The following is a 14,424-nucleotide window of genomic DNA, read 5'->3' as shown; positions in this document are numbered from 1 at the left end:
TAATGTCAAGTTACTAAAGAAATTGTTATTGTGAAATGAGTTTTTGCCACAACTGCCAAATCTTTAAATTTGCACATGAATGTTACGTGTTGCTTGCGAATTCCCATTGAAATGCGTTTAAAAAGATTCAGTCTAGAGATTAAGAGGAAGAATAATAATCAGGAAACTTTGCTCTGTGACCAGTGACTAACTATTTTTCCTTTCTGTTTAAGGTGCAGAGACATTTAAATCCAAATCCAAGGAGCGGAAAATACAATTACAAAGGTCCAGTCTAAAAAAAGATCTTAATACAGTTAACAAAAGTCCCTGCGCCTCACAGTATAAAATGAAGAACAGAAACAGTTTTTTTTAAATATTTCATTAATAGTACCATCAAGAGTATTGGGATAGCAAATTAATATAACAAAAGTTGGAGGAAGGATACACCCCCCCCCCATAAATAAGGAGGTTTGACATTTCTTCCGTCTGTCACTTGACAGTTCTGACAAAGTCGATTGTAAAAACTTGTATGGTTAAAGAAATTCTTTTCTCTTAGTGTGGACACTTCCAATGTACACAGAGCACAGCAAGAATTCACAAAGGACAACATACAGTAAGTAAACATAGACTCTAACATGACATGCATTCAGTTATTGCAGAGAAATCCCACCAGGACGAAGTGGAGCAAAAGGCAGAAAAGTTTAACCCCATTAAATAAACAAGTAACACATGAGGCATCTTATCCTGCCACCCTGTAAATGTTGCCAGTTGCAAAGTGTTGCCATCTATCACCATCTACCTACCATAAACATGCAACAACTCATTTGACATATAAATTCTTTCAAATATTCAAATTACATTTACATAATATTATTGTATTTCCTCTGTTAGAAATAGCCTTTTTGTCAAGAAGACAAAACATTTATGCAGGAGGAAAAAAAAATGTCACCAACATTCTTAAAATCTACAAACCATCACAAAATCCATTAACTCTTTCCTATGCCTAATGGTAACACTTGTGCGTAAGGAAATGAAGACATAAAAAGTCATCTCTTTCAGTTGAAGCCCTTTGTATTTGAGTTTATGACGTTGAGGTCTTGTACACACTCTTGGTTTGGGAGTAAACGATTGCTTTCCTTGAAAAACAACACGGAGGGTTTAGAACTTGAAGAGGTCGATAAAGTGCTGCGGAGAAATGGGCATGAGGCAGCTGTCTGGGTTGTTGGCGGAGCATGGATGGCCACAGTCCTGGAAGACAGTCAACAACCACATTGTCAGAAAGGAGGAAGACCAGGAAACCCAAGGAGCAGCTATGCAGCACCCAGAAGGTACTAAGATCATGGAACGGCTTCAACACAAACTTAGTGATGGATTTACAAATGCCTGGTGCATTAGTATACACAGACAAACAGTTAAGTTAAACTAAATGATAGTTTTCTTTCAGACACATGAACTCAACATTCAGAGGAATCTATGAACTTCAAGAATGCCATTAAAAGTCAGCAAAAAAAGTGGCACTGTTTACTAAACACACCTCGAGCAAAACATGATGACATCAAGTGAAATTGAGAAGAGTACGAGACAAAGCTTAACACATGGGAAAGATAAGCTGTGAGTCAGACCATCTGGGAAATATGAGACAAAGTGGCAACTGATGAAGAACAGAAAGGCATGATGGGACGGAAAGTACCTTGAATACCAAAGCGAGGTGGCGATCCTTAAAGAATCAGGGAGAAGGGGAACCAGGAGAAGAGCCAGGAAGGAAGGGAGACAAGCAAGGGGAGGATGCAAAGAGGGCAGAGGTTAAAAAAGTATAAGCACCCAGTCAAGGAGGATGACAGGATTGTTGTAATTGCAATCGAGTATGGGAACAGATACTGTAGGAACAGCTACATTTTGTAATCCAAGTACCGTTAGTCTGTGAAGATACACATCTTCCCCAGAAATTATTAACTCAAACTTTGTCATGGTTTAAGGTACAATCACATGTGTCATGAAGGAAAGACATTTCACTTGTTTGCCCTCTGATCGCTACATAAACATTGTATAACGGTATGGGCTAAACAAGTTCACAGCATCCATTGTACTGAAAACAACAAGAATGACTTTTAACCATCAGGGAAAATGTATTTGTATATGTGTCACTCCTGTTACATAAACAGAACATGGAGGTTTTTTTTTTACTATATAAAACACTATTTACTATTGAATACCTTTCTCAGGGGATGCTAGAGACAGCTATCAGTGTGAGAGACACTGCATGATTGGACTGAAGTGTCTCTGAGACTTTCCAAGTGATACAGTGTGTACCAAATGATAATGGGTGTTTTGTCTCGTTGTACATTGGAATACAATGTGCTCTGGTACAAACTTGATTTGATAGCCTCTCGTCTCTGATCTTCGTACAGTTTAAGAGGTCTGTGAGAAATGTCTCTTTAAACACTGCAGATTTCATTTACTGTACACATACTAAGCTACAGTCTACAACACTGAAAGGCCATGACCCTAACGCTAAACCAACCAGTTAAACTTGCACTGAACCTATTGTTACCTTCTTTTAACATAATGAACAACTAGTAATTTACCTGCAGTCTGATGAACAGTACTGACTAGTCATATGCTGTTTCCTACATGAAATAAATGTGGCTGCAGGTGTGTGTAATCTTGCTTACCTTCCAGAAGAGGATGCTACAGTGTTTGCAGAAGTGTAAGGTGTCGCCGTACTGCTCCCTCATTGGATAATGTTTCTTCAGGGTGAAGTACATCAGCTTCCAGTCCAGACTTTCACTCTTGGATAGGACCAACTTTCTACAGAACTGAGTATGGATGGAAGGAAACACTCATAAAAAACATTTAAAACCCAGGGGACAAGAAAGTAATTATAACTGGAGCAAAGTGTAATTAGGTATAATTGAGGACCATTTCTCATTAACACAAATCATGAGTGGGTTTTTATGTGATGTGTGCGAGACAGTGTGAGTGTGTGTGTGTGTGTGTGTGTGTGTGTGTGTGTGTGAGAGACAGAGAGAGGGGGAAACCGATCAATGTGAGTAAAAAGTAATTCTGCCCTCTAGTGGTCAACCGGTGAACTACTTAGCTGCCATGTGGATTTTTTAGGCATTTCCTTTGTAAAAGCATTATTAAAATAACAGATTTAGCTGTATATATTAACCATCCATGTCTAGTTAAACTAAATATGTTGTCCTCTCACCTGTTTGTCTGAGAAGTGAAAGTGGCAAAGTTTCTTCCACAGAATCCTGTTCTCACTGAGGCTGTGCAAAGTAGGCGTGGCCTGCCCCAGGTTAATGATGTCATAGGCATCAGACAACTCGCAGAGGATCTTGTTCTGCATATGTAGCGGCAAGTCGTTGAATGACATGCCACTGCATATTTGCTGGGGAGACAATTAAGATTAACAAATTAAAATTCGGAGCTTGACTGTGAAGGAAAAACTAAAATATTCCTACATCACAGGAGTGTTTGTTTCCACTGAGACTGATGTTTTACAATTCATGCACAGCTGAGCATTAAATTACCTGGTCCAACAGATTAGTTGTCAATTCTTCACAATAATCAGCATGTAAAGTGAGTAGCATTGAGGTCAGTAGATGCTAACCTACTATTCCCTTTTTAAAAGTCACAATTACATACAGGCAGCTCAAATTGGACCTGGATGTGTGTTGAGGCCAAGAGCATGCTAAAAAGCAAGTTCTGGGATGGAGACCTATGCACGTACACACACAAACAAACACCAGTACACCTTCTACCTTGGGGATCTGCAGGTTGTTAAGCTGCTGCTTCCATTTGTGAATGGTCTCCAGTCGGCATAACCAGATGTTTACGTTGCCCACGAGGACACACCTGCCAACATGGATGGTCAGACTGTGCAATGTTGAGCTCAGGTCATGCAGCAAATCCTTAACCAGGCGCGGGTTGTAGTGGTCGACGAGAACTTGAAAACAAACACAAAACACAAGACAATATTTTAGGATGAAAAAGAAAACATTAGCAGCCAAAATGTAACATAATGTACATGTAACTATAGGTAAGGAAAATGCATCATTTATACATTAATTGCTGAAAAGACCCAATTTTTTGCACTAGAACAAAAGAAAAAACACTAGACTGAAAAATATCACAGTTTCAAGTGAACACTGCGTGGTTTTAAAAGGCAATACTTTACCACATAGGTTTCACAACATATGTGGTAGAATAAATCTGTACTTTTCTCCACGAGGAAACAAAACCACATGAACCAGAAAATTCTAAGGTCTCCTTACCCTTTCGCACAATCTTCTCCAGTATATTGAAATAGTTTTTCTGTGCTGCTCCGCTCAAAGAGGTCAGCTGAGACCTGGCTATTAGCTGGAAAAGCTATGAGAGAAAAACGGAGTACGACAGTTAGAGGAAAAGAAAAAGTCGGTATCAAAGGATTCTTAATCACCATAAGTGATTATTACTGCTCACTTTTGCAACATAGTTAAATCTTCTTAGGTCCTGAATGGCACTGGAAAAGTCTAGACGGTTGAGGGCTTCGCCAAGCGTGCAGTATCCATGTCGCTGTGTGTAAACATGAAAATACACACACATTCATTTTTATTAAATCATTATTTATTTCAAATACAAATATGTTTCAATAAACAACAAATCCTTCATTTGAAATTTTCTAGTAAAAGATGCGGGACTCACTTCTTTTGTGCTCCCTTTCTGCACATAGATCCATTTATCCGTGAAAACAACTGGACAAGGAAATTCAAACAGAGTTCATTTATTAAAGTGTTTTAAAGTAATAGTTGATATCTATTAGCTTTATAAAAATTATTATTGGCTCTTGGCTTTTGTCATTTTGTTGACTCAAAACCGTGCTGCAATAGTTTCAACAAAACACAGAACATCATAACATGTCCAACTATAGAATTTGCCTTCTGGCAGACATCCATTTTTGGAACAAAAGTGATACAACAAAGAAGAGAAAGAAAAGAAAATGTGTGGAAGAATAGATTAGGATGCGTGGGCAGCAAGGATCGTCTGTTCTACAGAGAGAGATGTAGGTAAATAACGTTAAATAGGTTCGCGATAAAAACGCAATTGGGACAACAAGGTTACAGATAATAAAAAGCTTGTGTGTATACCAATGATTTCTAATATAGACCTAGTCTCGCATTGCAAGAACTGTCATGTATGCCATTTTGCAACTGTGGACCTTACAGGGATAGTTTTACATTATTTAGCTAATATTCATTTTAGACGTTGGGTTATGCTTATTTTATAATGATTGACCAATCATTGCCATGCTTTGCTTGTTTGCATGCCATGAGGTCTCTCTCTTTCTCAAGGACGAGCCAAATTCTCTAGGCAGTCAAAGCAGAGAAAGGAGAGATAAAATTGCTCCTTATGACCTCATAAGGAGTAAGATTCCAGTTCGGCCCATCTGGCTGGAGGCTGGGGAAACGTATGTTAATGGAAAAAAAACTCATATAGTGAAGTTTTCATGCCATGGGACCTATAATTTGCATAAGCTTAAGAGTTTGTTGACTCTTGTTTTCTTGATATGTTTTTTTTTTTTAAATATTTTACATTTTGTACAGCATTTGTCTTTTAAGGTTTTGTTGGTTTGCAAAGTAAAAATAAATAAATATTATTACTATAATTGTCGAAATCAATGCTAAAATTGTGTAGTGTGAACAAGGCATAAATACAGAAGAATAGGTTGCAGTGGTGGAAGCGATATATCCAGATCCTTTACTTAAGAAAATGTATACAATATAATATAGCTCCATTACAAGTAAGTCCTGCATTAAGGTCATATACTGTTAATAATATACAGTCTATGATTAAGGGTTACACAATTTAAGTAGAAGTATGTGAGTACTGTCAGCAAAACTACTGTACTTTCTTCTTCTTTTTTCTTATAAACAAACAAAAGTTACAATTTAGTGTTTCTCACTAAATACATTGTGTGTCCACTTGGGATCTCAGAAGTGTGAAATACTAATTTCAATAACAATGCTTCACACTTTGAGACCATCATATAATTTGTAAGTAAATCTATAGCGAAGAAGACCTCAAATAGAGTATGAGTACCTTAGTTACATTTAAATGCTGATTAACTGCACAACTAACCTTAGGTAAGACATTACCAAGTAAATAACAAGTCTTTAGTCCAATAAATCTAAATGCAAACACAGCTTTCAATAGGTGATGGCCCCGTTACTCCAATTGTGACTTGTTTTCCTTTATTTCTTCCCTGCTTTTTTCTTTTTCATTTTCCTTTTATAAATGTTTTTAACTTTCATACCACAAACTTTTTATGAAATTAAAACAGTGATTATGTGTTGCTGAAACTCACACTGGGATTTGGTATTATTGTTGTAGAGGTCCTTTTTCCTCTTCGTGGTGGCGAGCTCACACACATCTCCAACAAAAAGATTCTCTTTGTTGTCACTGCAGAGCCTGTTTAGACAGAGAAGGCATGGGAGTAATTTGTTAATAAATAGCATTGCATCAAAGGGTCACCAGTGCAACTGAAGTACAATGTAAAGAAGCCTCGAGCAACTGACAGTGTTTTTTTTCTAATAATGTCCTGTATATATCACTCCGTTGCAATGGCATGATAGATCCAGCACAAGAAGTTTAAGTGCTGCAGTTTTTGGGGGTTATCAGAACCAGCACATACGCAGGAAACTAAATCAGCTTGAAGTTGCTTCATTTTGGACGATTTGGAATAATAAGCAGGCTAAGACAGGTGTAACAGGAGTCAGATTAGTCAAGGTGTGACAATATAACGATTCACAATGTCTGTTATAATGGAAGAAACAAAGCAGATGGCAGATATATATCACAGTCTGAGAGACAGAATCACAGATGTGACTCAAACAGTATTTTCTCAGAAAACAGGCAAAATATTTTGAGATCTCAATCTGAACTTTGTTGTTTCTGGCAGCCATTCTGGACCTGCTTGGTTAATAAGCGGCCTTGTTATTTCTGATAAGATAGATCTTAAAATTTTGGCAGCTGACCTCAACTTGATGTATGTTGACATGGGAGGTTTGAATCGGCCCAACTACAACACAAACCCAAATGAAAACATAAATCATGTGAGAGCATGTTAACAAACTTATACATGGTTGTGTTTGTTAGGGTCTGTGCATATTTCTTTCTATTTACATTGAATTTAAATGCTTCAGAACAGGGCAGAGCTACATTCTTACCTCTTTGTAACCAGTCTTACAAAATGAATCGGTTTAATGAAATGACAGCAAAACCATTGCATGTTTGAGTCTCAGGAACGTTTTAATTTAATATTGATTTATTATTTTTCTCAAATGTAAAAAAATCAAATAAAACATGTTAATGTTCTACATGCAATAACTATGTATGCAAACACCTGTGTTTGTAGTTTGTGTCTGTGTGTTCGCTTTATACTTAAGGTTACAACTACTTGGCCATCAAACTGTACCTCTTGTACCTTTTTCTTACTGTTCCTTTTGTAATATAAATAATTTGCATAAAGGCAACTTTCATCACCCCCCTAAACAGGACTGAAAGATGCCTAAAATACTCCTAAAAAGATATGAGGCCTGAGGAGGTCAACATGTCTCCTCGCAGACCACTATCTTTGTAAAAACTTTGTAAAAATATTTTCTTCTACTGCAAATAAAATATCATAAAATAAAATAAAATACGATAAAAGCAAACATTGTTATCTCCACTAAGATCTATTCATCTGTAACTAGACATTCTAGTACTAATGACCTTTAAAAGATCAAAGAACTGGACTGGTGATTGACTCCCCAAGCATTGATAATCCATTGGCTGAAGTTGAGCACTCAACTGGCAACACTACCAACCAAGAGTCAGCTGATTGTACTCAAAAACATTTTAATGGGTATATTTTACTATTTTGGATATTTCAGAGTAAAAAAAATAATTTAGAAAATGATCAGCAGATAAATGAAGACAATTGTTAGTTGCAATCATAGAGCAAAGCCACCTCTGTCTGCACAAGTGCCCCAACCAAGTAGCCTAGCCTAGCAACAAGCACAAGATCCACCAACAGCTTCCCACCTGCAAACACAGCAAGATATTTTGAGTTGCCATCCTTGGGCTTAAAAAATTTTTAATAGGCATATTTCACTATTTTCTGATTATCTTTAGAAACACTTGAATACTACAGGGTATTTATTCTTATGAAAAATACAAGGGCTATGTTCTGTTTGTGAGCTTACAGAAGCTGGAGGAAACTAATTTCCTTTTCCATCCAGAATAAGTGAAGGCAGGACTGTTCTTGTCTGACTGAAGTCGACAGGTTGAATGGGCTCTACAGTAATCTCTCGTCTCTATCCATTGATCCAATTGCAAAGGCATACACATGAACACACATAGAAGCAAAGTAATCTGTCACAATGAGTTACAAGTGAGGAAGGCAATAGCTTGACCTTTTAACACAGGTTGCATGCAGAGCACCGGCCTCCACAGAGACAATAAAAGACATCACACAGCAGCAGGAATTTTGCAAAGGATTTATAGATATTTAAAATGTATTCTGAAATACATAAGCTACAGGAATGAGGGTTATGTAGGAAGTCAACATAAACCAGGAAGAAAACAAATAGAGTATGTGAAAGATATTTAGCTGTTACACTTTTCTTACTCACTGTTAGATAAATGTATTCAAGTTTTATTTATGACGTGCTTTGAACAATGCAAGTTGACTTAACAATTAGTGCAATTCCTAGTGTCAGATAAATGATCTGTTACAGAAATTGACAGTAAAGTGATGGTCAAATACTAAGCTGACACTCAACTAAAAAGCACCTATCCGGCACTTAAACTACTTCTGTAACACAGTATACCAAGCCAGTGTCCACCACAATGCTTTTCATTGTTTCTGGCCCTACATGTGTTGGTCTGCCAAGTGTACCTCTTACTGTTGCATGAAGTCACTGGCCTTTCTGAATGAAGCTTTATTTTGAGAGCAGCCAGTACGAACAGATGACATCATTAGTTATTGTCTGATGTTGTGTCCTGTGCCTATTTGTGAAAAGACTACTGATCAAGACTGCTGACCAGCTAATGTGACACTGTGAGTTACTGTGAGTTGATCAATAGAAGAGGCGACACTGTGACTGGCGGGAGATATCACCAACTGGTGCTGAGTTTCCATCCTTCACCCCATCACGCTAGCGGGCCACCAGTGTCCTGCACACTGTTTAAGTGAGGCTTGCTTGTCAAATGCTTAGTGTAGCTTTCTATCCCTGCTAAACACTGCAACGACAAACTTGTGAGTTTACACAGTTCTATTTTTATTACAGCCAGTAGTAAGTATTTCTTTTATGTACATTTTAACTTCCTTGTTTTTGATGAAACATGAGATGATGTGATGCGACTTTACTCAACTATCTTTACACTTGTTTTATGTCTTTTTAAAATTGTATTTGTTTTTAATCAACGATAATACCCAATGTCCTCCCCCTGTATACGGGAGAAAATAAAAAAAAAGCTTACTTGAACCTTGTAGTCAATTGATCTGGTCCTTGAAAGCAAAATGAGTTATCATGTTTAAGTTTGACCCCTGCAGCTAAGTTAGACTCTGGCCCAATCTCATTAATAGGGGGAAGAGGCTGACGCTATGTACAGTATGACCAAACTAATGACAGCAATAGTAAGCCTCATAACACCACACAAACCCTCAACACATATACTATACAAAGAACAAGCAGACAAATATAGTAAAAATGATAATTAAGTATTGTAAACGTAGCCTATGGGACCCTCCTTTTTTCTCTCCATTTATGTGATGACTCATTGTCAGTTGGCATGCGTCAAAACAAAACATGTTTCCTGCAGATAACAAGGCAAGCTCTCCTGCTGGGAGGCAACCCAGACTGCCCACAGGGCCACATGTAGTACAGACCATAACGCCTGAAATAGGATAACTTGTTTTAGTTCAGCTGCTATCAACAAACAGTGGTTGTGAAGTCTTTAAACCATCTAAACTCCTCTGAGAGGGACACTATTTTAAAAGTGCACAGCAGGCATTTGACCTTAGTTGTTTTATTGTGTGCTCCCATCAGAAGACCTGGCATGTATGGTAACATTAATCACACAACTCCAAGCAACAACCTCTTTTCCAGGATTTACATGTTGCACAAATTCCAAACATCCAAAAGTAACTCCAGGAGACGGATCCTGAACAAGAAATTCAATATTGACTTTCTGCAACTTTCTGTGCTGGTGTGGCAATATGAAGGATTTCAGGGAATCTAAAAAACACGCTTTATACACTATTATTTTTACTGTAGTTTATTTATATAAGCTTACTCCATTGTGCACCGACAATCATAGCAGAGGAAGTACACTAGAGTTGGGCGGTATCCAAATTTTGATACCGTCGAACCTCTTCCCTATTTTACCGCAGTGTTACCGTTACTAATTAAAAATGATGAGGTAAGGCTCAGACGGCATCACCAAACTGTGTCTTGTGCCTACAGCTTTCAGAAACTGAAAACCCAGCACTAATACTGAAACACCTCTCCCTTCTCATTAGGTCGGATCCCCAAATGCTGCCAAACTGCAGAAGTTGTGTCCTTATTTGAGACCAGGTCACTCAGTACGCCTCTCTCTCTCTCTCTCTCTCTCTCTCTCTCTCTCTCTCTCTCTCTCTCTCTCTCTCTCTCTCTCTCTCTCTCTCTCTCTCTCTCTCTCTCTCTCTCTCTCTCTCTCTCTCTCTCTCTCTCTCTCTCTCTCTCTCTCTCTCTCTCTCTCTCTCTCTCTCTCTCTCTCTCTCTCTCTCTCTCGCATTTTTAGGCATTAAATAAATTACATTTAATATTTAATCCTTGTCTCATATATAGGTGCGTTGCATCTTTTTTAATGACGTATTTCAACTGACACCGTTGCTATTTTTATAACCCCCCGGTATACTGTATAACTGTCCAACTCTATAGTACACTCTCCTGTCTCTGGGGTGATAGAACAACATGGCTGAACATTGTGTTTATTAAAGAGATAAAGTAATATAAGGAGTCAGACTTTACGCATAATCCTGTTTACAACTTTATGAAAACATGAACAATTACCCAATACTACGGAATCATTAGTTATCAATAATGACTTTGCAGGTTAAGTCAGTGTCACTATGTTACAACACGTTATATACAACAACCAGGTTGCATGACTTCTTTCGAACATGTGCCCATAAACAACTAAAATGCGTGTGTATTGCTTTGAGGGGAGAGTTCGCAGAATAAACTCAGTTCACACACACAAACACCTGACCTTAATTGTTCAGATTCTGATCCACAATAAGGTAAAAAAAAACAACAACAGACATCTTAGATGTCAACTAAAAAAAAATCCTCTATTGAACCTCCACTTCAATTATTTTGAATATTTATCTTTTCTTTAACATTAAAACTAAAAGGTTTGTAGGTATCATGTAAAATTAGCCCCTTGAGTAAACCCAACCCTATACTCAACTCTGTCTGTTGCCATGACGCCCCTTTGGCAATAACAGGCAGCAATTGTGGAATGCAAATCACCTCATCAAAGACTCTCTGCTTTAGCCCTGATAAGAGTTGTTGGCTCAATTATGTTTTTCTTTTTGGCTCTGAGTACAGCAGCTATGGTCAGTGCACATTTTCGTTATTATCTCCCTGACATTTTTCCTTTTTCCTCTAATCTATTCAGCATTTCTACAAAAAATAAAATTTAGATTGCAGCGAGGCATTAAAACATACTGTAGCTCACATACATGCACCAACCACAGCAAACATCAACACTGATCCATGGTCAAAACAGTTTTTACTCATCGCTAAAACTCAGTCTTGGTAGTTTAGAGGTCTAAGACAAAGACTATGCAACCACAAGACACTGCTTCTGTTGCATGTCTAACCCCATCTCTTTCCCTTTATAATCTGTGAATTTTTCTACTATCCTATGTTTAAGACGCAGAAATTGCTCTCTCTGAAATACTTTTGAGGTATTTTGTGGAGGATGGAAAATGTCTGACAACCAAGTCAACACTCAAAGTGAGCCCTGGCAGCTGTAACCAATCATTAGAGTTCAATTTTAAACAAGAGTTGCAGGGCGAATAAGATCTAATCTACTCTTGACTAGATTCTGAGCAAACCCGTTCTGATGGGCTTGTAAAAACATACCCATATACACTGTAATTTTGAGTTGCTTATGTATTTTAGTTCACCTGTAGTAAAGTTGGTTTCCAATGCAATGAACTGTGTCTACTGTAAATTAAATCAGGAAAAAAAAATCTAATTTCTAATGAACAACTCCACAAAAAATAATTGTACCAGATTTAAATTAAATTTTACTCAGAATCATTACTTTAATTTAAATCTTTACGCCACACATTTAAATGATATAATCAAGGTATGATACCAGTAAAAGTTAATACTATATCCACACGTCATCCAGCCCTAGCATATACTACTATATGCTTGCAGAAATAAATCTAAGCACAACAAACTACTGAGGACTATATGGACAATATAGCTGTATTATTAAATGCATGTGGCAAGTGTTTACTGGGTTAGTTAGGTCCAGTCTAACCTGATAACCCAGAGACTCCTTCACCATAAAAAGTTTGACACTGGAATAACAATGCCATGAAAGGCAGACATGGATGACAAAGGTGAGCAAGATATTACTTACTCTTTCAAGTGTATCTCTTTGTTGCTATCTTCCAAGTCGTGTCCATAGAAGATAATCCTCTTCCATCCTTGCTCTGTCTTTGTCCAGCTCCATCCTGGCGACCTCCAGTCCTTGCCCAAGAAAGGCATTTTAGCTGGGAGGGGGGGGACTGTGAGCAGAGAGAACAGCTGCAGGGTTAAAAGATGCAAGATTTGTCTTTGTGCTCTAGGCTCTTTGGAGGAAAAGAAAGGCCATAATGAGCAGATGAATACCTAATTGAAAATGTAGAAACTACTTAATACTTAATGTTGGCAATATATCTACAGTCTATTATATCGATATTGTGATATACAATATATATATACTAGATAATATAATATTAATAATATAATATAATGTAATATAGCTTACATGTTGTCTTTTCCTGGCTTTAAAGGCTGCATTACAGTAAAGTGATGTAATTTTCAGAACATACAAGATTGTTCTAGCTGTTCTATTATTTTCCTTAGTCATTATCTCCACATTATTGATGATTATTTATCAGATTTCTAATTGTGGAAATATTTGGTGAAAACACCAATTGTCAACCCTACAATATTGTTGCAATATTGACACGAGGTATTTGGTTAAGAATTTATGATATCTGATTTTCTCCATATCGCCCAGACATAGTTCTCTCATGGGTTAAAAAACAAAATAAATGTTCTAAAAACATGCATTTTCATTGTCCCCTCTTTAAAGTCAAAACAAGGAATAAACTGGAATTTAAAGAGTACAATTCTAGATGAAAGATTCAAATTTTAATTTTGAAATTGCAGCAGTTAAAATTGCCTTTTGGGCTTTCAAAGAGAAGAACTTAAAACAAATGCATTGAGATTTTCAAAATATTTCAATGCTAAAAATACAGTACAATACATACATGTCAACACTAAATGTTATCATGGCCTTTCTTTTACTGCCATAGTTTCATTCTGCCGTCTACAGTTAGCTACATGCTCATTTCAGTTTACTGTCTGTCACCAACCAAATAAACCAAGAGGGCCTTTAGATTTATAAACGTTTATTGAGCATTTAGTTGCTGTATTACGGGTAAACACTATAGGATGCAAAATGACCGACTAAGCCATCTTTCTTTGATAACACTCCTCACATCGACTATGACGCATTTAACTTTCGCATTTGAAAAAAAAACAGCATTAGCAAACGCTGTTCATATCGTGTCGACCGACGCTTAACGGTAAAAAGGAAAAAAAGAAGATAAGTCAAGCTGTCAGTTGGTTCAACGCACATAATCGCCACAGCAAGAACATAAATAATCTCAACTGCACTATGACAGAGTTGGACATTTCTACAAAACGGCTAAACAAACCTTAAGTCACTCCTTTGTTGTGTATCGTCTGTCAGTGCTTCTGTTTCTTCTTTTCTCTGCTGCCTGGAAATATTGACGGAAGTAAACACAGTGCGGACACTGGCATTCGTCCACGCCCCTGATGCCCTCTGATTGGACGAAACGTCCGTATTTATCTTGTTGCTACCCAGAGTCGCGTCGCTGATTCGCTTGCAAAGGCTGTCAATCGATTATGTCTCTTCAACCATTGTGTTTTGTTGAAGCTTTCTTCCACACGTGACAGAGGACTGCGCACATGTACTTATGTTTTGATTTTGAGATGGGGGATGGGAACAGGACCAGTGGACCGCTGTGTGTGGGCTAAGTCTTGATGATAATGAGGTCATTAAGGAACACTTTTTAAAAACAGCTATAAACTTAGAGTTTTATTAAATACATGTTTTTTG

The 14,424-nt window shown here is 37.4% G+C and overlaps 1 protein-coding gene across 5 annotated transcripts; it reads right to left on the bottom strand.

Moving 5' to 3' along the window:
• Window positions 1-80: 80 nt before the first annotated feature.
• On the bottom strand, window positions 81-14,215 carry fbxo25 (F-box protein 25). Of its 5 annotated transcripts, none has more exons than XM_034900278.1 (11): window positions 14,000-14,154; window positions 12,652-12,799; window positions 6,329-6,432; window positions 4,669-4,718; window positions 4,447-4,539; window positions 4,260-4,353; window positions 3,747-3,931; window positions 3,191-3,373; window positions 2,652-2,795; window positions 1,670-1,696; window positions 81-1,227 (listed from the first exon to the last, which is right to left on the bottom strand). In XM_034900278.1, the coding sequence occupies exons 2-11, from the start codon at window positions 12,777-12,779 to the stop codon at window positions 1,138-1,140; spliced, it is 1,098 nt and encodes a 365-aa protein (XP_034756169.1). In that variant the 5' UTR covers window positions 12,780-12,799; window positions 14,000-14,154; the 3' UTR covers window positions 81-1,137. The 5 variants fall into 5 exon arrangements, with proteins under 5 accessions (XP_034756169.1, XP_034756172.1, XP_034756170.1 ...); XM_034900279.1 differs by having other exon boundaries at window positions 1,138-1,227; window positions 12,652-12,818; window positions 14,000-14,215; XM_034900277.1 differs by having other exon boundaries at window positions 1,138-1,227; window positions 12,652-12,862; window positions 14,000-14,100.
• Window positions 14,216-14,424: the final 209 nt, after the last annotated feature.

Source organism: Etheostoma cragini, chromosome 18 (assembly GCF_013103735.1).
Source record: "Etheostoma cragini isolate CJK2018 chromosome 18, CSU_Ecrag_1.0, whole genome shotgun sequence".
Taxonomy (NCBI): Eukaryota; Metazoa; Chordata; class Actinopteri; order Perciformes; family Percidae; genus Etheostoma; species Etheostoma cragini.
Note: the sequence above shows the minus strand (reverse complement) of the source record. Positions and strands in the feature narration are given on the sequence as shown.

Excerpts from the sequence above, each read along its gene's own strand:
- fbxo25 (XM_034900279.1), bottom strand. The coding sequence starts at position 12,779 with ATGCCTTTCTTGGGCAAGGACTGGAGGTCGCCAGGATGGAGCTGGACA. Across the intron at positions 4,719-6,328 it reads CAATAATACCAAATCCCAGT|TTGTTTTCACGGATAAATGG; the intron begins GTGAGTTTCAGC and ends TTCCTTGTCCAG. Across the intron at positions 2,796-3,190 it reads TTCACTTCTCAGACAAACAG|TTCTGTAGAAAGTTGGTCCT; the intron begins GTGAGAGGACAA and ends ATCCATACTCAG.